Source organism: Panthera uncia, chromosome A2 (assembly GCF_023721935.1).
Source record: "Panthera uncia isolate 11264 chromosome A2, Puncia_PCG_1.0, whole genome shotgun sequence".
Classification (NCBI taxonomy): domain Eukaryota; kingdom Metazoa; phylum Chordata; class Mammalia; order Carnivora; family Felidae; genus Panthera; species Panthera uncia.
In genome coordinates, this window is record NC_064816.1 from 52,937,554 (window position 1) to 52,962,700 (window position 25,147).

General features: G+C 50.6%; 1 protein-coding gene across 1 annotated transcript in view; it reads right to left on the reverse strand.

Annotated features, from left to right (window-relative positions):
• Positions 1-8,217, reverse strand: part of FGD5 (FYVE, RhoGEF and PH domain containing 5) — a 121,813-nt gene extending 113,596 nt beyond the window's left edge. The window contains exon 1 of the mRNA XM_049641042.1: positions 7,780-8,217. Within this exon, the coding sequence (XP_049496999.1) occupies positions 7,780-7,792 (13 nt within the window). The 5' untranslated portion in view covers positions 7,793-8,217. The remainder of the gene's footprint in view (positions 1-7,779) is intronic.
• Between the last annotated feature and the right edge of the window lie 16,930 nt (positions 8,218-25,147).

The window sequence follows — 25,147 nt, forward strand, 5'->3', positions numbered from 1 at the left end:
AGTCTCCCCTCAAGCCTCGCCCCGCCACCCAGTGCCATCCCCACTAAGGCCTGGGTTTGATGCAGAGCAACTTCAGAATGCCAGCCTGGCTCATGACAGAAGGGAGATGAAGCAGAGCTCCTAAAGGTCTGTCAGTAAACTCTTCTCCCCATGCATTTGACTTCCAGTTAAACCCTTGCAGCACCGTTACCCTGTCATCTGTAGTCCAGGGGTAGCTGGCGGAGATGCAACATGAGCCACGTTTATCATCACATATGTAATTTTTATTTTTCTCACAGCCACATTAAAAAGTAAAAACAAGTTCGAGCCCCGCGTCAGGCTCTGTGCTGACAGCTTAGAGCCTGGAGCCTGTTTCAGATTCTGTGTCTCCCTCTCTCTGACCCTCCCCGTTCATGCTCTGTCTCTCTCTGTCTCAAAAATAAAAAAAAATTTTAAAAAAAATTAAAAAAAAATTAAAATAAAAAAAGTAAAAACAAGGGGGCACCTGGGTGGCTCAGTTAAGCATCCAACTCTTTTTTTTTGTTTATTTTATTTTATTTTTTTGAGAAAGGGATAGAAAGCAAGCAGGAAAGGGGAAGAAGGAGGGAGAGAGAGAGAGAGAGAGAGAGAGAAAGGAAGACAGAGAATCCCATACAGGCTCCACACTGTCAGCACAGAGCCCCATGTGGGGCTCATACTCATGAACCATGAGATCATGACCTGAACTGAGACCAAGAGTTGGATGCTTAACAGACTGAGCCATCCAGTCGCCCCAACTTCCAAGTCTTGATTTCAGCTCAGGTCTTTATCTCAGGGTAGTGAGAGCACAGTGGGCTCTGTGCTGGACATGAAGCCTACTTTAAAAAAAAAAAGAGAGAGAGAGAGATCTGGGACACCTGGGTGGCTCAGTCAGTTTAGTGTCCTACTCAATTTGGGGTCAGGTTACAATCTCACGGTTGTGGGATGGAGCCCCACGTTAGCTCTGCATTGGGTGTGGAGCCTGGTTAAGATTTTCTCTCTCCCTCTCCCTCTGTCTTGCGTGCATGCACACTCTATCAAAGTATATATATATATATATATATATATATATATATATATATATATATACTTTAAGGATATACATATATATCCTTAAAAAAAGTAAAAAAGAAATGGTGAAATTAATTTTAACAATACTTTTTCAACTCAATATATTTGATATATTATCATTTTGGATATCATCAATAAGTCATGTTTGGATCATGTCATCAAAATACAAAATTTATTAAGGAAATATTTGACATTCTTTTTTGTACTAAGTCCTTGAAATCAAATGTGTATTTTACACTTTTCAGCACATCACAATTCACATTAGCCACATTTCAACTGCTCAGTAGCAACATGTGGGTGGTGGCTATGGTGCTGGCCAGCACAGCACTAGCCCGTTGTAACCCATCTCCGTGGGACTGTTCCATTGGCACCTCAAGCCAAAGTCAGTATCTCCCCTAAACTCGCAGAACCATGTAAAATTTAACTGAGGAGGCCCAAAAGGAAATTAAAAAGGCCTGGGGCAGCAAGAATATAGGTGCCCAGGAACCGTGCTCCTGAAAGGGCCTGATTTCAGTCTCTTTAGTTGTACTTTGCACATAAATCTAAGGAACTCAGTGGTCTGGTTTCCCAGTGTACAGCTAATTAGGAGGGGAAGGGATTGGCAGTTAGAACAGGAACCCTGCCAGGTGTAAGATGTGGCAGCTGCCAGCAAGAAAGGGAGAGAAGAGACTCAGCTGTCAAGACCCTAAAGGCTAAAGCACCCACTACACCAACACCCTAACCCACACCTATATTCATCCACATCAACACCGAGGCTAGACACGGGCATCCAGATAATAACCCAGAGTGTTCAAGACATAAGTGGCCCTCCAACTCCTTGTTTCCATAAGCAAATACGTCCTAATTTAGAAAATTATCTGTCCAAATTAGTTAAAACACACACACACACACACTACCGCTGCCACCACCACCACCACCACGACCACCAACAAAACCCACCCAACTATGTGGATTTTAAACAGCTAAGCTTTAGCTAACCTGTAACTGTGAAGTAACAGCCTTTGGAGCCTGGCTCATCTGGATTCAAATCCTGGCTTTGCCACTTACAACCTATAAAAGTGAGCTTCAGTTTCCTCATCTGTAAAATGGGTTCAACAGTAACACCTACTCTCAAGAGGTTATGAATATTAAAATATATATAATTTATTAAAAGTGCCCAGCAGTAGGCCTTCAAGTAGGACTAGCCAATAAATAGTAGCAATTGTTATTCTAACAATGTCAGTCTTTGTCTACCACACATCTTCCCCTGGTATAAGCCTTGCTCTACACTGATGTATAATACTAGCTTCAAGTTCCCAACATCAGGTGTCAGGCATTGGCATGAAATTACTCTTTGGGGGTGGGGACTCTCATTTCTCATCCTTAACAGGTGGTATTTCACATGAGCACCGTGAGACTTGACAGAGGGACAGATGGACCATGAAAAACGACCATCACCTTGGTTGCATCGCCCCCACCCCCACGCCATCCTTCATCCAATCAAGCTATTGATCTGTGGGCGCCGTCTCCTCGAGAAAGGTCACAGTGGGTGTCTGAGGCGTGATCCTGCAAGAAAATGCCTTCCCCACAGGATCCCCTAGGAATGACAAGTATCTAGTGTTCATGTTCTGCTTCCAGTTCTGAGGTTCAAGGTGTTTCACCTGAACCCCCTCTGAAATCAAAGGATGCCAGAATCAGAAAGGCTTTGTCTGACTCCTCAGTAAAAGATAGGGTAACTGAGGCACACAGAGGTGACGCATACTGTTCTCAGCAAGCCCGGAGCAGGGACCAGGGAGAATGTGGGTTTCCTGCCTCCTGGTCCAGTCGCTAGAACCTCTGCCTTCACCCTTTTGCTACTGAGCTTTCTTCTACAATGGAGACTCAGGGCTCCCAGCTTCTAGTGAGGCAGAGAAAGGTAAAATTCAGAAAACCTGAGGCCAGAGAGACCAGAGACAACTAACCAGGTATGAACTTTACAAAAGGCTGAGTTCAGAACTCAGAAGTACTGACTGGTCATAAGGTTTGTTCTCATCCAATTTCCATTAATCCAATTCCATTGAACAGATATTTATTGACCACCTACTATGTGCTGGGCACCCATCTAGAATCTTTGGACACATCAATAAACAAAACAAAGACCCTGTCCCTCATGAACCTTTATATTCTAGTGGAGGAGATAAGGAATAAAAAGGAGATGTATATGACCTTATTGTATATTAGATGATCATAAACTCTATAGACAAAGATTAGGAGTTAGGTGGGGTTTTGTTTGTTTGTTTTTTCAATTTTAAAGAGTTACTGGGATAGGCCTTATGGAAAGGACGCCAGAGCAAAGATTAGAGAGATGTGAGGGAAGCCAGGACTCAGTTGGTATGTTCAAGGAGGGCCAGAGTGGCCAGAAGGGAGGGACGAGCGAGCAAGCAACGGGGAGGAGCAGGAGATGAGGTCAGAGGGGTCACAGGAAGGGTACAGATTATGCAGGCCCCCCAAGCAGAAGAGGGACGTGCATACTCTTGTTAATGGCTGAAATAAGCAGAAGTGGTGATGACGGATCCAGGGACATCCAGGCAGGAGATGAGACGGTGGAGGCTTGGACCAGGTTGGCAGCAGTGGGAGTAGTAAAGAGTCAGATTCCAAATATGAAGGTAGAACTGGCAGGATTTGCTGACAGGTTGAATACGGGGTGTAAGGGAAGGAGCAAGGTCAAGGACAACACCGAGGTTTTGAGTCAGAGGAACTGGAAAAATGAAGTTGCCACCAACTGAATTGGGGGAGGCTGTACGTGCTAGGGAGGGAAAGCCAGAATGTTAGTTTGCATGTGTTAAATCTGAGTTACCTAGCACACACACCTAGGTGGAGACAGACAGAAAGTGGACTCCTAGATAGACCAGTCTGGGTTCCAGGGAGAGGTCTGGCTGGAGGTATCCATCACAGGGATGGGATTTAAGGCATGGGCCTGGTGAGATCACCAAGAGAATGAGTGTGAACAAAGAAAAGAGCAGGGCCAAGGAGGGAGCCCTGGCATGAGGAGGAGCCTGGGAAAGACACTGGGGAGGAAGGAAAGAAAATGAAGGCTGTGTGAGAGCTTTAGCTCGGCTCCCTTCCCTCCTTCCTCACAGAAAGGAACCTGATAGAGTGCCTGCCCTCTGTACAAGGTTATCTGGGTCCTAGACCAATCCTGCCTAGAGAAGACCCGCAGAAGAGGCAGCATTGGGGCGCATGTGGAAGGACAGGCAGGATTTTCTTAATCAAAGGAGATGCTGGGTATGCCAGGCAGAGGGAACAGAATATGCAGAGGCCCAGAGTGGTTAGACACAAGCCCTTTGGGAGTATGGTCAAGAGTCCAATCTGGCAGGGATGCAGAATTACAGGATAAATCAGACCTGGGAGTTCCTCCTCCGGGTTAAGTTTCTCTTTCTAACTAGAACCCAGCATGGGTGTGGCTGGTGTGGACCCTCTGCTGCCTCATGAGTCCCTGTGGCTGCTGTGTGAACCTTCCCTTTCTCAGTATCACAAAGCCCAGGGTAATACCCTCTCTGCCCAGGACCTCTTGGCAATTTGCTATGCATGAGCATAACTCAAATGCAGAATAGCCTTTGAGCCAAGATGCCAAGAGTTAAACTGACGGTGGGGAACCACAGTGACAGGAAGAGGAGATTTTTAACAGTTTCTGGTGATAGAAATCATCCCTAGCCAGCCCCCATTACTAGTTTGTATTTTCTCTCTCTATTTTAATTAAATGTCTGTCACTCACACATTCATGCTGCTGCTCCCATGTCAGCTATATAGAGGTTAAATGAGAGGGGTTATTGGGAGGAGCACTGGACTAGGAGTCAGGAGCTCTGATCTCCACTCCTGGCTCTGCCATTAACTGGAGGTGTGACCTTGGGTAAGTCCCTTCCCCTCACTGGGCCTCAGTTTCTCCATCTGTAGAGTAAGTGCACTGCACCAGTTAGGAAAGTGCCTTCTGCTCTGGCCAACTACAGAGTATTAAATGCATGGCTCTTCTTCTGATGTCTCCTGATATCCCCTTCTTCAATCCCTGAGTCTGTTTCAACAGCAGTTCACTATATTCCCCCTGGAACTCTCATAGCCATATGTTCCAAGAGTAATTATCTTCCAATTTCACCTCCCAATCGCATCTTAATTTAACTTTCATTCCTGGGTGCCTGCTGGAATGTCCAAGCCAAGCTTGACGATTTCTAATTAGGCTGCTGTTAAGCTAGTCCAGTGATCCACAACAGGGCACATACTGGGCAGACTGCATGGGACGAAGTTGGAAAAGCATGGGCCCCAGGCTCAGACAGACCTGGGCTCCAATCCCAGCACTGGTACATATCAACCGTGCCATCTTGGGCATGTCACTTTGCCTCTCTGAACCTGAGTTTCTTTCTTGGCAAAATGAAATAAATACCTCCTTTTTCTATAAGGCTGTTGAGAAGTTCGAAAGAAATAATAGAAGACACCTCAATTAGAGGCCAACAGAAACTCAATTGGCCATCATTTCTTGTGCATCTACTATGTGTTCAGCACTGCATAAAAAAGTAGGCTCTCAAGCTGGACAGTCTGTATTTCAATCCTATCTTGGCTCAGTGACCATAAAGTCCCTTCAGCTCAGTTTTCCAACCTATAAAATGGGGATAGCAAGAGTACTCACCTCATAAGGTTACTGGGAAAACTGAACTGATACAAGTAAAACACTTAAAAGACACACCTAGTTCATAATAAGTGACCAATAAATGTTAACCAGTATTCATTAGTGGCTTATGACAGACACTGTTCCAGGTACCTTATGAGCTTTATTTAATTGAACTCGATGACAAAGATCATACCCTCTCCATTTTTCAGATGAGGAAACTGAGGCACCGAGGTTAAGTAACCTCCTCAAGGTCACCTAACTAAGTATATGGTGGTTCTGAAATTCATTCCCACGGAGTCTATGGACCACTATGTTACATGATCAGGAAATTCAGAGCATGGCACACAGAAATCATTATGTGAGGTTTCCATCATTGCTATCACACTGAAAAAGTAACCAGGTTTATGCTGGAGGCAAGTTCTAGGACGGCTAAACCCAAGAGCAGCAACTGCTGAGATTTCCTGGGTCCAAGCCTGCCTCCAAGTTTATTCCTGCTCACTTCATCCCCCATATTCTCAGGGAGGGGAGGGCTTGCCCAAGCCTCAAGCAGGGAAACGTGGGAAAACTGGAACTGCTCTCACCATTGTTTTAAAGTGGGTTTTATTAGGAGTGTAGGAAAAAGCTAGCCTGCCTGGCTCTGTTCAGGCTGTGCCAGAAACAGGCTGGAGGCCACCTTCTTCCTCCAAGGAGTGGCTAACTGAACACTGGGACCCCGCTCCAGCCTCTTCCACTCCCAAAGTGGCACCCCTACTCCCACCCCACCCCCATTCTGACCCACTCCCTCACTGTCCAGGCATCCACATGCCCAGCAACAACAGTGCCTGGCCACATGAAGGCAGCTACCACACTCCCAAGTCCCCGAGTGTCTCCTTTGTCAAATCAGTCCAGCCAAATGTCTCCCTTCTGCACCTCCTAAGACAATGACTTTTTTCATTAAAAAGTCTTTAAAAAGAAAAAGCCACAACACACACATACAAGGCAGCAGGATATGGTTCTAAGACAGCCAAAATGGTGGCTTCCTGTTTCTTTAGGGATGTGTGTTTTGGAGTATGGCTTCGGACGAGGGTGTTGGTCAGAGAGAGGGCTGCCTTCTGCTAAATTTTAAGAGAAAAAGAAAAAAAAGAGTGACTATCCCTCCTTGGCAGGGAAATGAAGTTAGCTGAGATTGCTGGCTTGCAAGCTCGCCTCTTCAGGGAACTTTCTGCCCTCCGGGTGGATGGAGTCAGGAATCCTGAGACCGGTTCCAGGCATCGCCCATGGGAGTCTCAGTTACTAAATCTGTTAAATGGCACTCCTCGGAAGGGATTGCTAATATTTACTATCAAACGCATTCTGGATTTCCCGGAATCCCTGAACTGGCAGAGTCGGACTCGAGGGATGGAGGGAAACGTCTGGAGTGCGGCTCAGCCTCAGCGGCGAGGAGCGTCCCCTTGGCATGTGGTCCCCTGGGGGAGGCACAAAGAAGGCCCCGGGCCAGGGCGCGGCGAGAGAAGGGTACGCTGTGCGGGACAATAATTTAGAGCTTTCTAGTCTGATCCCCAGAGTGAGCTCTAAGTCTCGGGGTCTAAGAGAGAGGAGGGAGCAGGAATCGTCTTAAGAGTGCGCCGCCAGGTACTGAGGGACCAGGAATAGACCCCGGGGTGGCGAAGAGCTGCGGGAAGATCCCGGGGCCCTGGAGAGACCTCCGAGGGGCCAGCGAGGATCTGGCAGGGACCCAGAGGGGCCGGAGCGAGGATTCAGGGCGCGATCAAGTCGCCTTCGCGAAGGGAGCCTTCCTCACTTGCCAAGCGGTCCCCCACGCCGGGGTGGCCGTGGGAGCGGGATGACGGAGTACACCGCCAGGGTGCGGCCTCGCGGAGACGGAGGGAGCGTCCCTGAGGCGGGGCGTCTCGGACGGGGGCCCCCGATGATCCTCAGCCTCCTCGGCGAGGGGACTCCGGACCCGCCCATATCTCAGCGGCGGCCGACAGGGCGGGAAGGTCGGGGGATTTTCGGCGGCTCGCTCCCGGCGCCCCGTGGGCTCCAACTTGGAGCGCCTGGCGCGGTCCCCTCGCGCGCGTCCCTCGGCGCCCGAGGTCGAGCGGGCCTCCTACCTGCTCTGTTCATCTTCCAGCACGCGCAGCCCAGGGCCGCCCGTCGGTCAGTCAGTCGGTCAGTCCCAGCGCGAGTCCGCCCGCCGCCTCATTCCATGGCCGCCCCGCGGGACCCGCACTCCCAGGCGCCCGCCCCGCCCCCCTTCCCCCCCGGCGCGCGCCGGACTCCGCGCGGCGCGCAGGGCAAGTGGGGGCGCGGGGCGCGAGCCTCCGGGCTGGGCGGGGCGGACAGGGGCGGAGGGGGGAGGAGAGGGGGCACGAGCACGGGGCGCGCGGGGCGGCGGCCGGGACGGCGCGCGGCGTCGCGTTCACTCGAGATTCCGCGCGGAGCGCAGGGCAAGTGGGGGCGCGGGGCGCGAGCCTCCGGGGGCGGGGCCGCGCTGGCCGTGGGTGGGAGAGAGGAGGGGGCGCGAGTGCGCCGCGCATGGGGCGGCGGCCGGGGCAGCGCGCGGCGTCGCGTCCGCTCCGGGTCCGGCTCCGCACCCGGCGCGCTGCGCTCTGGCCGCCGCGCCTCTGCCGCCGCCGCGCCTCCGCCCCCTCCTAGACGTTTCCTCTCGCTCTCCAAGAGGAAGGCTTTTTTTTTTTTTTTTTTTTTCTTCTCCTCCCCTTTCTGCTCGGTCAGGGATCGAAGGAGACGAGGGGCGAGGCGTCCCCGCGCACATTTAAAGGGGCAGTGGCGACTCGGGGAGCTGCGCGAGGTTCAAGGGACGAGGATCAGTTGCGGTGGGGTGGGGGAGCCGGCGAGTGCGGTTCTTGGGACCCCCTAGTCCTCTCGTCCAACGGACCAGCCATCTCTTTCTTTTCAACCTCGGGTATGCATTCAGTCCTGTGTCAAGTGCTATGCTGAGATCAAACAAGACAGCTCCCAGTTCTTACCCTCGTGGAGCTTAGATGGGAGGACGGTGGAGACACAAGACAAATGAGCGATAAATATCGTTTCAGAGAGTGATAACTGCCTAGAGGGAGATAAACCAGGGTAATGGGGCAGAGCACTGACTCTCAAAAGTGTGTGGGTCAGCTTCGGAATTGTTAGAAAGGCAAATTCTCAGGACCGCCCCCCCACCTCCGCTCCCAGAGCTTACTGAATCAGAAATCCTGTGTTTGATAAACCCTTCATGTTTTTCTGATGCAACCTGAAGTTTGAGAACCACTTGTGTAGAGTACGGGTGATGAAGAGAAGCCTCCCTGAGTTGCTGACATTGAAAGAAAGACCTGGTTGCAATGAGCCTGTGTTCACTTAGCACACACCTGCCAGCACCTCCCTGGCACCGATGGATGATTTGTACCAAGCCTTCACCCTTGAGGTCCTGGTCTGACTGGTCATGCAAACATAAGCAGATAGCTCTGCTTCCCAGCACAACTGCTAGGATATGACAGGAGTGCACAGGGGCTTGTGGGAACTCAGAGGTATCCACAGAGTGGATAGGGTGGGAGTGGAGAGGGTTCAAGCAAAGGAAAGGCCTTTCAGGTAGAGGAAATGGCTTGAGCAAAGACTTAGAGGTGTGAAAAGGCATGCCCTGTTGGAGGAGCCAACAGGGGTCGGCTTGGCAGGAAAATAGATGGTGTAGATGTGTCCCAGGGGCGCCTGGGTGGCTCAGGTCATGATCTCCCTGTTCATGGGTTTGAGACCCACATCGGGCTCTCTGCTGTCAACACAGAGCCCCCTTCTGATCTTCTGTCCCCCTCTCCCTTCTGCCTCTCCCCTACTGGTTTTCTCTCTTTCTCTCAAAATAAATAAATAAACTTAAAAAAAAATCTCTCTCTTTAAAAAAAGGAAAAAAAAAAAAAAGTGTCCCAATAGGAGGTACAGAAAGGCCAAAGTAAGAGGTGCCTTCTTTTTTTTTTTTTTTTTAGGTAATCTCTATGCACAACATGGGGCTGGAACTCATGTCCCTGAGATCAGGAGTCACATACTCCACTGACTGAGCCAGCCAGGTGCCCCAGAAGTGCTTGAAAACCATACTAAGGGCTTCATTACACCAGCCAATGAAAGCTGAAGGCAAGGAACATGGCTTCCATATATAACTGGCTGTTTACATTTATGGAGCACCTACTGTGTGCCTGGCATAGTGCTAAGCTCTGTACATGCATGTTTACTCATTTAAGCTTCATTGCAACCTTGTGAAGCTGGTATCAAAATTCTTCCCATGGGGCACCTGGGTGGCTCAGTTGGTTAAGTGTCCAACTATGGCTCAGGTCATGATCTCACTGTGAGTTTGAGCCTCGTGTTGGGCTCTGTGCTGACAGCTCAGAGCCTGGAACCTGCTTCAGATTCTGTGTCTCCCTCCGTCCCTGTCCCTCCCCCCTCCTCAAAAATAAACATTAAAAAAATTCAAAATTCTTCCCATTTTACGTTTGAAGAAACTGAGTAAATTGCTAAAATGAGATTTCCTGCCTCTCTTCTTGCCCTTGCTGTTCCTCATCTGCATCTCCAGAACCCCCGCCTCAAAGTGTGGCTTGGTCATTTAATAGTTTGGTTGTGAATCTACTACTATGTGAGTCTACTAAGCCCAGGGTGTGGGCCCCCAGCAATTCCAGTGTCCTTTGGGAAGGGCAGCAGGAGGCGTATGTGCTGGGGGAGGGGGGAGTGGGGGAGGGGGGAGTGTGTGTCCTAATTCATTTCGGCAATTGAGCCAAAGTATCTACTATGTGGAAATTGGAGGAGGAACATGGAACGTACCCCTTTCCCATTAGTACCATCATTCCTTCCTGTCCATCAAATAGTAGAGAAAGGCCCAGACATGACCCCTTGCCAGGATGATGGCTCCAGGGCAGGGATGTGCTCACCTGCTTACCACTGCAACCCTGACATCTAACATAGAGCCCACCACTTAGTAGGTCTTCAAAAAAATATCTACTGTCCACAAGAATAGGGCCCAAGACAGAGGTTCCTACTGTTGTTCAGGATCAGTTTGGTTTTCTGGGATCAAAGATGGCGGAGGCTAGAATTTTTGTGATTTGGGCCAGCTGTGTTGGGACCTTGCAAGGAGGCAGAATTCCAAATGGACACAAGGCATTTTACAACTTTGGCTTTGTCTCCCTGAACCTGGATACCTGCGGTCCAGCCTTTGGTCCAGGAGTCCCAGGTAACTGGATCTTTTTATTGCATAGATGAAACACCTTACTGCTATAAGCATGGTCCATGGAGCAGCACTCGGGTGCTTTGTAAAAAGGCAGAGCCTCAGGTTCCACCCCAGACCTCCTGAACCAGAATCTACATTTTAACAAGATCTCCAGATGATCCATACACACAGTACAGTTGGAGAAATGTTGCCGTAGATAACCCACCCCATTTCTTTTTGGCCAGATGTGCTTCTGGGGCGCACAGGAGTAGAGAAAAGACATCACGGTTTCCCCAGGTTCTCACTGGGATGAGAACTTAATCCCCTGACCTCTGTCTCCTTATTAATACGTTATTGGAAAGTTGGTAGGCTTCCGGATATCTAGGGGTCTGCACCCAGTAGAACTCCCAGTGCTCACTCAAAATATATTAAAACTATATGAGCGAAGGTCTGATTTAAATTGTTACCTGACCCAGGTGGTGCCTGGCACACAGAAGGTGTTTGGTGCACACAGACCAAAGACAGGAATGAATGAATTTCAGTGAGGTAATGTGGAAAGGCTCTGAAGAGGTTAAACTTTTTTTCCTATCATTATGAAAAATCTTATATAGTGTCTTCTCACTCACCAAGAACTTTTTCATACACTTAACCAGGTTTACTGATTTTGTTTCAGTTTATTTGTATCGTCTAAACGCCACAATATAGAATTCGATTATGCACACATTTAGGCAAGGGCGTAAGGTGTACCTCAGTTTTTCTAAATTGGGAATGGAATTTGATCCTTTAGAGGACCTTTTCTTCTCTGAACTGCCACCAGAGTCCTCAAGCCTCCAGCCTTTTGTAGAGAAGCACTTGTGCCTCTGGAGTAGAAAATCTACCGCGGAATTTGTGTTCTCTGGACAAGCTCTTAATAAACTTTATGGATCCCTGCAAGGAAGGGGAGGAGAAGGTGATGGAGATGGTGACGGTGGAGGTGGGAGAGGTGATATTGGAGGCAAAGGAGGTGAAGGTGGTGAGGTGACAGAAGTAGCTGTGAAAGTGATGGTGAAAACGGAAGATGTGGTGCAGTTGGCGATGGCGGAGGAGATAGAGGTAGTGAAACTGACAGATGCGGAGGTGAAGACTTGGAGGAGGTGATGGGGGTAGTGGTGGAGTTGGTCAAGGTGACGGACATGGTGGAGCAGATAAAGAGATGTGTTTAAAAGTTGAGGTTGTTTCTGGGACTTAGCAATACAACCCAAATAACCTAAGACCTCAGGGTAGGAGCAGGAGAGGGAGGCTCAGAGAATTCAGTCAACAGCCAACCTCACCCCTCGCTGTAGGGCCTGTGAAAAGAAGGGAAGGCAGGAAGAGACCTCATGCTTTGCTAAGCCCTTTCCACGACTGTTGAATTTAGGATTTGAGGCTAAGCCAAGTCTACTTAAAAAGATCATAGCACCAGTGACAGTTGGGAAAAAGCACAGGTCTAAACTCGTTTAGCTGAAGCCACTTGTTGGTGTGGAGTGATGGACTATGAAGTGGAAACGCTTGTTCCTGTGTTTGCTTTTCCTAATAAGAGAAGACGGATATGAAAGACCATAAGGCTTTACAAACATCCGGCGCTCATACTGGTGGTTGGACTTGCTTAGTCCTAATGGAGCTGAGCCATAACCACACACTGAGCTCGGGGGCTGGCTGCAAACACCCACAAAGGGCATGGCCGTGTGGGGTAATGAGCCCTTCACTCATGGATTCTTCCCAAGAATCCTATAAAGGGATTATTATATCCCCATTTCACAAAGGGAAAACTGAGGCCCAGATGGAAGTGCCCTGTCCTATAGCCCAGGCAAGACTCAACCGTTCACTCCAAGAACATAGTCTGAGCACTTAACCACCAGCCTACACTGTTCTCTCTCTGATGGGCAGGAAGTCTGCCTAGATTTCCACATTTTCCAAATCATGACTACTGTCTCAATCCCCCTCAGCAGACCGTGAGCCACCCAGGGTAGGTATTATACCCATACGACAGACTGGGAAACTGAGGCCCAGAGGGGGAAATTGTTGGCCTCGGATCATACAGCAAGTGGGGGGAGCAGCCAGGGCTGGAATCCACACGTCCCATCATCCAGGCCCAGGCCAGAACCACATGAAGCCTGAAACCACACACCTCTTCCTCCAGTGCTGCTGCAGTCGCTGCCTTTGCCTTTTGAGGACAGGAGCCAGACAGGACAGGGGTGTCACATGCTTGACCCATGGCAGCAGTCAGGCCTCCCTGACCAGTCCTGCCTTCTCTGTCCTTTATTCTCCTCCTCCTGTCTTTCTGTCTGTCGTGGATGGTCCTAATGGCCAGTAGCTCCCAGCTTCACAGTGATGGCCCAGCCCATATCTGCAGGAGCGTTGGGAGGGGTGTTCCAGGGAACCAACACTGTGGTTCTGATACGTCCAAGGAACAGCTAGGTGGGAGCCTCAGAGCCTGAGCACCTGAGGGTGAAAGGGACGTGGCCGGCTGTTGCCAGATGAGGAGGCTGTGGCAATGAGAACAAGCAATAGTAACAATGAGGGCGAAGAGCTAACGTCTACAGAGCACTTTCTCTTTACGTGCTGCTTGTGATCATGTGAAGTGATTCTATCATTACCTCCAAATTACAGTTAAGAAAACTGAGGGTCAGGGAGGTAAGAGGCTTACTTAAGTCTCAGAGCTAGTGGTCGAGTTGGGACTAGACCTAGGTCTTTCTGTCCTCAAGGCTGGGGCTGTCACATTACATCATGTTTGTCTAACATCATGATGGCAGAATCAGAAACAGAATGACTGGTGGCCAGCCGGCCTTCCTTCCTTCCTTTCTTCCTTCCTTCCCTCCACAAAAGTGCACTGAGTACCTACTCTGTGCCAGGCACTGAGCAGGGTACTGGATAAACAGGCCAGACTCCCTTCATGCCTTTTGGAGCCCCCAGACCAGCCAAGGAAGCAGGACACCAGTGGCAAATTATCTGCCAGTTTGATAGGAGCACTGATGGGGAAGACAGTGGCCTCCTGAGTCCCCTCAGATGCCTTTAGACCCTGGTGGGGGCTGACCAGTTACCCGGGGCTTCTGAAATTAAAGTCACCCCTCAATGGACCTTTTAAGGCCCCTGGGGTCCCTCCCCACTGAAGCTTCCTCCTTCACATGTCACACACACACACACACACACACACACACACACACACGACACAGCATGAAAGATCAGGATCCTCCAAGTAAGCAAATGCCTCCTGTCTTTTTTTTTTAATCCTTGAACCATCCAGGGTGAATAACCTACCTGTGCACAGCTTAGGTAATTTCAGATCAAAACCACTGAAATCCAGGTCCCTGTTCCCGCCTGCCCAGAGCCCCTGCAAAGTGCACAGCCAGCACCAAAACTAGATGTGGCCACATTCTCAGACACAGAGTGCCCCGACCCTGTGAGCTTACACTGAGACGGCCATGGCCCAGCCTCCCAGACAGGCAGTAACCATACTGACCTGCAGGCAAGTCCGGACCTCCGTTTCCCCATTGGTAAATCATAATAATTAGTATTTGCTGAGTGCTTATTGCGTGTACTCTGTAAATGTTCTGCACATATTATCAACTCATTTAATCCTCTCAACAAACCTATAAAGTAGGCAATATAATTAGTCCTGTGTCACAGATGAGGCTACCATGCCACAGAGAGGCTGAGGCACTTGCCCAGGGATGCTCAGCTATTAAGTGATAGGGATCCCACCCTGGCTCTGGAGCTGGCTTTATGACCCCCTTCAGCACACAGCACCCCCCTCCCACCCCCAGTGGATGTGATAATAGTGTCTGCTCATTAAATGAGACAGTTCATCTAAATAAATGTTCATTATCATTTAAGTGTCTAGTAAACGGGGTGCCTTGGTGATTCCCTTGGTTAGTTGGTTAAGCGCTGACTCTCGATTTGATTTCAGCTCATGATCTCACTGTTCAGTTCATGAGTTCCAGCCCCACGTCTGGCTCTGTGATGACAATGTGGAGCCTGCTTGGGATTCTGTCTCTCCCTCTCTTTCCCTCTTCCTCTGCCCCTTTCTCGCTCGTGCGTGCATATGCACATGTTCTCTCTCTCTCGAAATAAATAAACTTAAAAAACTAAATGTCTAGTACATAGTTGATGCTTAATACATGTTTATAAAGTATACCAGGAAGTGGGCATGAAAAACCCACAATCAGAGCAGAAGAGACAGGTGAGGGCATTTATTGAACAGCCGCTATATTGGGTGGGATTGGTGAGAGGGGGCAACGGAGGCATGTGGAGGCAGCCTGGGTTCTGCTTCCTGCACCAGGCCAGAGAGGGTGACAACCAGGGTTTTGTTCCCATAAAGCTGGGACCCATGCTGGACACCTTCTCCTCCCCCTTCTATGGAGGTCCCTCCTGGGTTTCCCATTTTCTACCAGCAGCAGGTATGCCTTTGTCTACAGGGACAAAGTGTGCGCTATTCAAATGGAAATGACCCTAGCCCTGCAGCCTCCCCAGGTGTTGGCCCCCAGGTCCCTGCAGCCTTGGACTGCTCCCCCACTGCCACAGCTGCAACATCATCAGCTTCTAAGGCTTATCTTCCCCTGGAAAGGCATTGAGTTGCCTTCCTGGCTCCAGGGGCGGCAAATCTGAGCCAGACACTTGCCGGGGTGGATGGGTTTTAGCAAGACCACCCTTCCCTTCCCTTCCCGTGCCCCAAAGATTGGTGGTGGGGGGTGGGAATACGGCAGATAAATTTGGTTCAGGCATCTCCCACCCCTGCCCCCACTGCACACACCCAGGCCAGGCATGAGGAGAGAGAGGAGCCTGGGGCCTGAAGACCCCTTGCTCTACCAGTTACTGGCTTTGTGGCCTCAGGCAAGACATCTCACCTCTCTGCACCTCAATCTTCTCCTCTGTAAAAGGGGAATGAGACTTTTCTCTTGAGCCAGGGTGAGGATTAAAGGAATGTTGGTTCCCCCCTCTCTCCACTTTACTGTCCTTGATGAGCTCAGAATTCAGTTCAAGGGGAGGGCGTGGGAGTCAGCTAACCGTGACACAGTGGAACTGGGGGTGAGAGCAGGGGATTGAGTCCAGCTGAGGGGCTAGAGGAGAGGAGGCGACATGGGGCTGAACTTTAAAGGTCAAGTTGCATTTTCCAGGTTGAAAAATAGGGTTCCATTCCAGGTAGGGAAACAGCCTGAGCAAATGTCTGTGGGGACGGAAGAGGAAGGCGAGGTTGGGGCAAGGTAGGAAGTGGTCACAGCACAGGATGGTGCTGGGGTGGGGGTGGGGAAGCTCTCCAATGGCAGGCCAAAGAGATTGGACTTTCCCCTCTGTAGGGGATAGAGAGCCACAAAGTGTTTCTAGGGGAGGGAGGGACATGGTCAGACTTGGGTGGTAGAAAAGCTGGTAGCCAGAGTGCTAAAGGAGTCAGAGGGTCAAGCCTGGAGGTAGGATGACCCAAGGAAGCTGGGACAGGGGCCCCAAGAGAGATTAGGCCTGAAGTCATGAATGTTCCTGACCCACAGTTGTGAGGGCTCAAATGCATGCTGGCAAGACTTCCAGAAGGAGGACAGCTTTGCTCTGCACCCTGAAGGAGTCATACAAGCAAAAGGGAGCAAGGCAGGGCAGAAAGTGGCAGGCAGAAGCTGGAGGTGAGAAGTGGGGGCCAGTAGCTCAGTTAGGCTGAAGTGTGTAGCATATAGGGTAGGGAGTGCCTTTAGGTGACAGGGACAGGTAGGGGCCCCAAAGGCCATTGTCCAGCAGACCTTCAGCTCCCCAAGGAAAGGCGGAGCTCTGGGGGAGGGGAGTCTGGGGCTGGGCAGGGCCAGCTTGCAGTTTTTATCACCACTGGGTGGGATCCAAGGTCTGTGGAGGAAGTGACCACCCTCTTCCGGCCAACCATTTTTTTTTCCTTCTGCTGGCCTGTTTGGCTTTTTCCCCGAGGCTGCATTTCCACAAGGGCCCCTCCTGGCTGGCTGGGCGTGGGTATGGCTCGACCACACACCCATCAGCAGGGGCGGCCCGGCCCTAGGCTTCCTGCCCCTCTTTGGGCAGGCTGATTGGAGGAAAACAGCCCTCAAGCCTTCTTCAAAACAGGAAACTGCTCTCCCTGCTTCCTGAAGGACAGGAACTGTCCCCATGGCAACCATGGGACAAAGAGGCTATGTTAACCCTTCCGAGGGCAGGCCTGGCTGAAAGCCCCTTCTTAACCAATCCCTTGTGGGTGTGGCACCATACAGGTGACAGGGAGGGTCTGCTTTGGTGACACTCTCAAAGTCTCAGCACTAGCCCGAAGAAACAGCAGGGCTGGGATTTTATACCCATTAGATGGATGACAATGTCAAGGCTCACAGGATGAAGGCCTGGCCATACAGTAAGTCAGGTGCAGCGGGGCACAGGTGTGGGGTCTCCATCATGGCTCCTTGCTAGCTGTGTCCCTTGAGTAAGCGGCTTAACCTTCTCCAGCCTCATTTTCCCTACCTGTGAAATGTAACAATTAGAGCACCTGCCCCATGGGACTGTTGTAGGCATGCTCTGAAGTCATTCATTCATCCAATACATATTCACTCGTGGTGTGCCAGCTGCCACAGGCCCCCTGGATACGGCAGTGACAACGCTCATGGAGCGTGAGTATCCTGCCTCACGGGGTGAGTATCATAGTTAGGGATGCAGTAAGAAAGCCCACAAGCCAGTGCAAATGGGAGACTTTCAGAGAGTGACCAGTGCTCTGAGCAATGAGAGGGGAGTGGAGTGTGGAGAGGTCTCTTGCTGGTCCAGGAAAGGCCGGGACATGGGGAGAGGGAGACATGCCTGTTGTCCCAGCACTTGGGGGGGACAGCATTCAGACAGAGGGAAGGCCCAGAGGAGGGAAGGCCTGTGCCATCTGAGGAATAGTGAGTTGGAGGGAAGGGAGAAGGGAGGAGATGCTGGCCATCACGGCCCTTGGGCTGTGTTCTCAGAGCAAGGCAGCGTGGCTGAGGGGCAAGGCAGGCAGGAGCATGCTCTGAGTTGCATTTGTACAATTCCCTCTGGTTCTTGGTGCCCATGGGATGCAGCTGAGAGACAGGGACTTGGGACTCTGAAAGGCATATTTTCTAGGGGACCTTGTGCTGTGACCCTTGAGAACCCTGAGTCCTGGGGAGAGGCAGTAGTCCGTTGTTGTTTGCGGGGCCGGGGCAGGGCGGGGACCCTGTGGCCTGTGTCCAGGAACCTGGCCTTTTCCTTGACCGCGCACCAGGACACATCCCTCCCCCGCTCTCTCTGGATGCCCAAGGGCCACTGTGAGGAGGCCATGGAAGTAGCCCCCAGCTTAGTGGCTCATGCAGCAGCTGCTCTGGGAGTGAGTAATATAGGCTCTCTTTACCATGGCCTCCAATACTTAGCACTTCCCCAGCTCAGCATGCTGCCTCATCTCCCACCACCCTCCCCTTTACCCTCAGCTCCAGTCAAGCTGGCCTTCCTCTCCATCCCTGACCCTGCAAGTGCCCCGCAGCCCCAGGGACTTTGCACCTGCCATTTCTGCTCACTAGAAAACTCCTTCCCAAATTTTCAGAATTCTCTCTTTATCTTTGTTTATTTTGCCAGTTTCACTATGATATGTCACGCAGAAGATTGATTCAAGTTATGTCTGAAGGGAGTTCTCTGTGCCACCTGGATTTCAATGTCCGTTTCCTTCCCCAGATCGGGGAAGTTCTCAGCTATGATTTGTTCAAGTACACCTTCAGCCCCTTTCTCTCTCCTTCTGGAACTCCTATGATATGGATATTATTACGTTTCATTGAATCACTTAGTTCTCTAATTCTCCCCTCATGGTCTAAAACTTTTTTAACTCTCGTTTTCTCAGTTTCATCTTTTTCCATAATTTTATCTTCTATGTCACTTATTATCCCCTCTGCCTCTTCAACCCTAGCTGTCACAGCATCTAGTTTATTTTGCACCTCATTTACATTTCTCAATTCGTCATGTCTATTTTTCAGTTCCTTGATCTCTGCAGCAATAGATTCTCTGCTGTCTTCTACGCTTTTTTCAAGCCCAGCAATTAATCTTATGACTATTATTCTAAATTCTTGATCAGATATATTGTTTATATCTGTTTTGAGCAATTCTTTAGCTGTCATTTCTTCCTGGGATTTCTTTTGTCATTTTGGCTAGTTTTCTGTCCCTTGTGTGTTTTAAAAGCTTGGTATGCGTCCTGCACCTGCGAGCACTACTGTATTAAAGAGGGGTCATACACTGCCCAGGGCCTGGCCCTTCAGGAGGTGTTTTTTGGAGAGTGTTACGTACTCTCTGTTGTTGTGACTCTGGTTGCTTTATCTCTCTACTTGCAGGGATGTTTGGGACCCTCCACCGGGTGTGCTTTGATTTGTTCACTGAAGTAGCCCTATGGCCTGCCAGGTTGGCCCCGTGGGCCCCTAGAGACATCTCTGTCATTCTGCAGTCTGGACTCTGGCCTCAAGGCTGCTGTGTTTGAGGGACGAGGGAACTTCGGGTCCCCGACTTCTCCGCCATGTTGGATTTCTGTCTCCTTCCCAAATTTTCACATGGCAGGACTTGCTTCCCTCATCAGTTGGGCTGCAAGTGTCACATCTTCTCAGGGGTGCCCTGACCACTGCCCACCCCAGTCCCTCACCATCCCAACACTCAGCGTGTCTTCTTCACTTGCACTTACCCATATCTGAGATCCTCCCATTTGTCTGCGTACCTGGGTGGTGTCTGTCTCACCACCTAGAAGGCCAGCTCTTGGAGGGCATGGCTGAGTCTCTCCTGCTGGCTGCTCTCTCCCCGGCACCTGGAACAGAGCCTGGCATGCAGTGAGCACTCACTGTAGTATCTGTTACACACCGAATGCACGCATAGCAACGGGGACCCCCGTTCCTGGGCGTAGCAACAAACTTCCATTCACCTGCACAGTCTGAAGGGACTGGCAGTCTTTCTTCCAGGAAGATGGCGCTCAAGAGGAGTCAGCGGGAGATGAGGGGAGCAAGGATGAAATGCTTGCCCTATGGAGGAACTAACATTTGTTCACCAGGAACTGTGTTGGGCATTAGCACTAGCAGGTATGCATCATTATCCTCATTTTTCAGATGAGGACACTAGGGCTTGGAGAAGGAAAGCCTGGTGCCCAGGACCACACAGCTGGGAAGTGGTGGGGTTGAGGGGAAACAGGAATGACTTCTCAGAGCCTGTGCTCTCTCCTTACCCTCCCACCAGGCCCAAAGGGGCCTTGTACACAGACAATGAGAAAAGGTGATTGGCTTTCTGAAAAACATACAAACAAACAAAAAAAACTCCTCCAAAGGTTTGTCAAGGCCAGTGGCACCAGCCACGTTTTTGGATTGACACAGGGGAACCCCAGCCTCTTGATCTGAAGAATCTTCTGGGCTGGTTAAAATATGAACTCTGAAGTCCCATCACAGGCCCCATGAGTTAAGACTCCCAGGGGTTGGATTGAGAGTCCTCATTTTGGCTAACATGAGCTTATGGCTTTGGAGGCCCCATTTTTATTATTATTATTATTATTATTATTATTTCTTTAGATAGCTTTTAAATGTTTATTTTTGAGAGAGAGACAGAGCGCTAGTGGGGGAGGGGCAGGGAGAGAGGGAGACACAGAATCCGAAGCAGGCTCCAGGCTCTGAGCTGTCAGCACAGAGCCCGACGCGGGGCTCAAACTCACAAACCGCGAGATCATGACCTGAGCCGAAGTTGGACGCTCAACCGACTGAGCCACCCAGGTGCCCCATAGGCCCCATTCGACGGCCTGTGGGAAGAGCACAAGGACAACTTTCTACTAAAGCTCCTGAGGTTTTAAATGGATCATCAGACAAGAACCCAACCAAGTGTGTAGTATGTGTAGTATGTCCAAAGGGGCAAGAACATGTTCATCCCGTTGTGCAGAGGTGGGAAGTAGGGCAGTCCCAGGAAGCCCCTGCCAAGCAATTGAGTCCAGCTTCCTACCTTTGACAGCCACCTGTGCTTGAGCTCCCCCAGGGACAGGGAGCTCATACTCTCACAAGGCCATCGTTCCCTTGTGGGATACTTTGCGGAATGGGCGTGGCCGTGTCAGCTTCCCTGATGTACCAGGAATGGTGGCAATTTACAAAGAGGCATTTTGATGAGCTGCAAGGCCCGACTCCTGATTTATTTTCCCCATGGAGCTCTAGAGTGGAGACTGCATTTCTCTGCCAGCTCTGGCAGAGGGTGAGGGAGATAGCGGCTCTGGAAAGACCACATTAATTAGCTTAATAAGCATGCGTGCACCCGTGTGATTGTGCTCAGAGAGGGCCCTGGGAGGCAATGTGACCCCCTGTCATGGACACCATCAATTGCTGGGATGAGCCTCCCCCCACCTGAAACCCAGACACTTAGGAGAAATTAATCAGACCCAGTCCAGGAACACCATTAAAGTGCAGGGTTCCTGCAGGAGCTGCTCCCAGGCTGCCTTCCAGCCGTGGGGCTGCAGGCTGGAGCCTGACCCTCTCCAGCTTGGGGGGAGTCCCTATTGAGGGGACAGAACAGCATGAGAAGGGAGAAGGACAGCACCTCCTAAGAGCTGCCTGCGGGAGCCATGCGTGAATCCTTCTGATGATCTCACAGCGAGCTGGGGACGGAGCTTTGACAGCTCAGAGTTTGGCATGAGGGTGTGGACATCACGCTGCGGTTTGAGCCCCAGCCCCACCGCTTCCCAGCCCTGAGCCCCCGGCAAGTCCCTGTCTCTTTTGGGGGTAGCTCTCCTCATCTGAAAAATGGGGTATTTCTAGCACTGACTGCACATGCCCGTTAGGAAGACAGTAGTGCTTTCCTGGGCGCCTGACACCTAGTAACTGCCCAGTAAATGTTAGACGTCATTATTAAGTATTAACGAAGTAGCTGGTGCATAGTAGGCAATCAGATAGATCTGATGCCTTTTAGCGGGTAGACATTTGCTAGAGTTTTGTGAAGGTCTAATTCACATGTCATTTCTCACTGACCTGATAGTTTGGTTACCTGATTTTTAACTATTCATAAATACAGTTTGCTTGCCTTTCACTTATGCACAGGCTGCAGCACCTGGCTCTTGCTCTCCAGGGACAGTGTCCCCTGGTCTAGGCAAACTCTTCATTTTAAAGCCTGAGAATGGTTTGCCTCTCAATGTAAATACCCGCTTCGTGATCCCAACCCCTGCCACCTCTGTAGATGTGGGCTTTGCACCTCCTCCAACGAGTAGAGCTATGGTGCTTTAAGCATTATCTGTTTAACCTCCACAAGAACTCTGTATGTCATGTGTGATCATACCCATTTTACAGATGACGACACTGAGGCGCAGAGACTTGCCCAGAGATCCAGAGCCAGCAAGGATGGGGAAGGTTGTGACCCCAGGGCTGCCGTAACCACACAGCTAGTACCCTTCCTACTGCACTCAACCAAAACGGAGGTAATTCTTTCTGAAACAGTGGCAGTTATAGCACCTACGAGGACTCGAGGGGTCTCCTGTGTCAAGGGCACACAGGGGGCAGACAGTAGCACAGTATCCATAACTGCCGGCTTCTGCTCTCACGTCCACTTCAACCCCACTATTGGCCCCCTTCTTTGTGCCAAGTCTTGGAGTGAACCCAGAGGGGTCACACAGACTCCGTGAGCAATCAAAAAGCATCACTGATTCTTGCCTCATACCCAGGACCAGCTACATAATTTGTGGGGCCCAGTGCAAAATGAGAATGCAGTGCCTGTTGTTCAAAAATGAGGCATTTCAAGATGGTGACAGCAGAACATGGAGGTTTAACCCAAGCACTGGACCCTCCCGAGTGTGTGTGTCCCTGGGTGACCACACTGTTGGCACAGCTGTGAAGCTGGCCCTGTGCACACCAGTGCTAGGAAAGCAGCAAGCATCTTGGGGTGCCTAGCCCCCAGGTCATAGCCTGGCACAGAATAGGGGCTAAATACACATTTATTAAGTGAAATGGCACATTCACCCCCAGGTCTGTGAGATAGGCACAGGATTGTGAATTTGCAGGTGGGTAAACTGAGCCTCAGGAAGGCTTTGCCTCACCCAGTCTCACCCAAAGCCCAGGTCCCTGCCTTTGGCCTGGCATGCTTGCCCTCTGTTCTCGCTGACCCCAATCCTGGCCTTTGTTTTCCTGCTTCCAGAAAGAAGGGGTAATGTTTACCACCAGCTGAAGTTTACTTTATTTTTGTGTTTTCCAATAATTGATTCCAACGGTTCCTACAGACGTCCTGCCGAAGGAAAACATGTTTTGCTCACTCAACCTTCCACTTCCTCATGGCGCCACAGTGGTGGGGGCCCACGGCCACGAGGAAAGCGTGGGGTGACTTTTCCCTTGGTTATTTTCTTTTTTTCCACCTCGCTGTCAGGGGACAACAAAACATGTTTTCCTTTTTCTCCAGAGGAAATCGGAACTTTCTTATTGACTACTTGTTGCCTAAAAGTCATCTTCCTTCTCCTGTGATTATCTTGGATTGTGTGCGTTGTGTGACTGCACTCCAAAATAAAGGAATGTCTTTCATTTCACTGAAAGGACAATCACCAAACCAAAACTTCCATTCACTCGAAGGCTTTGACACCACTGAAATTCACCTCGGCTTCCTCGCCAGAGTCCGTGCCTGTGTTCGAAGTGGACTTAACGCAAGTTCGCCTTTTTCAAAGCACAGGACGAGGTAAACAGACACATAGCCAATGTTTTGCTCAAGGCGAATGGCTACCTAGAGTTCACTGAAACAGATATGGGTGTGTGGTGGGGGTCAGATATGTGAAGTGGGGGTCAAGACTCTTTCCTCCCCCACGTGCATTTCCACTGATCCAGTGGCCCTGACCTAAAGCATCATCTTTCTCTACTGTGCTGCAACATCTCCGTTGTCATTAATCTGGTGATTCTACACGTGTTGGTCTAGTTCTGGACTTTCTATCCTGTTCCCTTCGTCTGTCTGTCCGTCTTTGTGCCAAGACCACCTGTCTTTTTTTTTTTTAATTTTTTTTTTTTAATGTTTATTTGTTTTTTGAGAGAGAGAGACAGAGCCCAAGCAGGGGAGGGGCAGAGAGAGAGGGAGACACAGAATCCAAAGCAGGCTCCAGGCTCTGAGCTCTCAGCACAGAGCCCGATGCGGGGCTCGAACCCATGAACCGTGAGATCATGACCCGAGCGAAGTCGGATGCTTAACCGACTGAGCCACCCAGGCGCCCCAAGACCACCTGTCTTAATTACTGTTGTGTCCACTGAAATCGATAAATCATGGTCGTTTAATAACTCCCCTACTGCTGAACATTCGGGTTGTTTCCAATGTTTTATTATTATGACTTGCATTGTACTGAGTCATAGTAATAAAACAAGCAATAATAGCTGAGACGATATGCCAGGCTCTGCTGTGAGTGCTTTCCATATATTAACTCTTTTGATCTTCATAACAACCCCTGGAGGAGGTGCTGTTGAGATCTCTCCTCTTTGAGAGATGAGGAACTCAGGGCACAGAAGGGGTAAGTCGCTTACCTTTGGTCCCCCAGCTTCTACGTTGGTGGAGCTGGGGCCCGGACCCAGGCAGGGCGGCACCAGGACCTGCGCTCTCATTCGCTCTCCCCTGTAAGCGTGGAGAAGAGGGGAGTGTGTAAAGCAATGAATCAGATGGAGGTGATGATGCCTTCCTTATCTTCTTGAATTACCCAAGTGGCTCAGCGGCTGTGGAGCCTGAGAGACCCGGGACCCTGCCCCGGCTCCACCACTCGCTGGCTGCGGGACTCTGCGCAAGTCAGTGCTCCACTTTAAGCCTCGGTTTCCTTGTCTATAAAATGGAAAGAACAGGTCTGTTTGACAGGGTTGTTGTGGGGCTTCAGAGACCAGTACAGTGCCTGCTGGCTCGGGAGGCTCCCTGTCCTGGCTTAACCATCTGAACTGATGGCCCAGGGGCCTCAGTGGCCTCAGAGCACTCCTCCCAAAGGAGTCATTGCTTTGCAAACATTCTCAGCTTCCTGCTGAGGCTGCAGGGAACTTCTCACATGGGGAAACTGAGGCCTGGAGCAGTTGAGGGCAGGGGTGATGGGACCCCAGAACCTGCTGCTCATGGCCTCTCTCTGCATTTGTAGATCTGAAGGTCAGGGCTTCTTTCCTGATCTGCTCACCAGGGTGGGAGCTCTGCCCAACCTCCCCAGCCCCCGCCCCCATTCACTGGACAGCAACTTTGCCCTCAGGGACAGCCTCCACCTCACCACCCACGACGGCTCTCCTGACTTTTTGCAAGCCCAAGCAAACATCTGATGATACTGCCTGCCTCCTGTGAACTCTGTGAGGATGGGACCCTGTCATGGCTCCACTGACAGAGCCTGGCACTGAGAGACCCCGGGA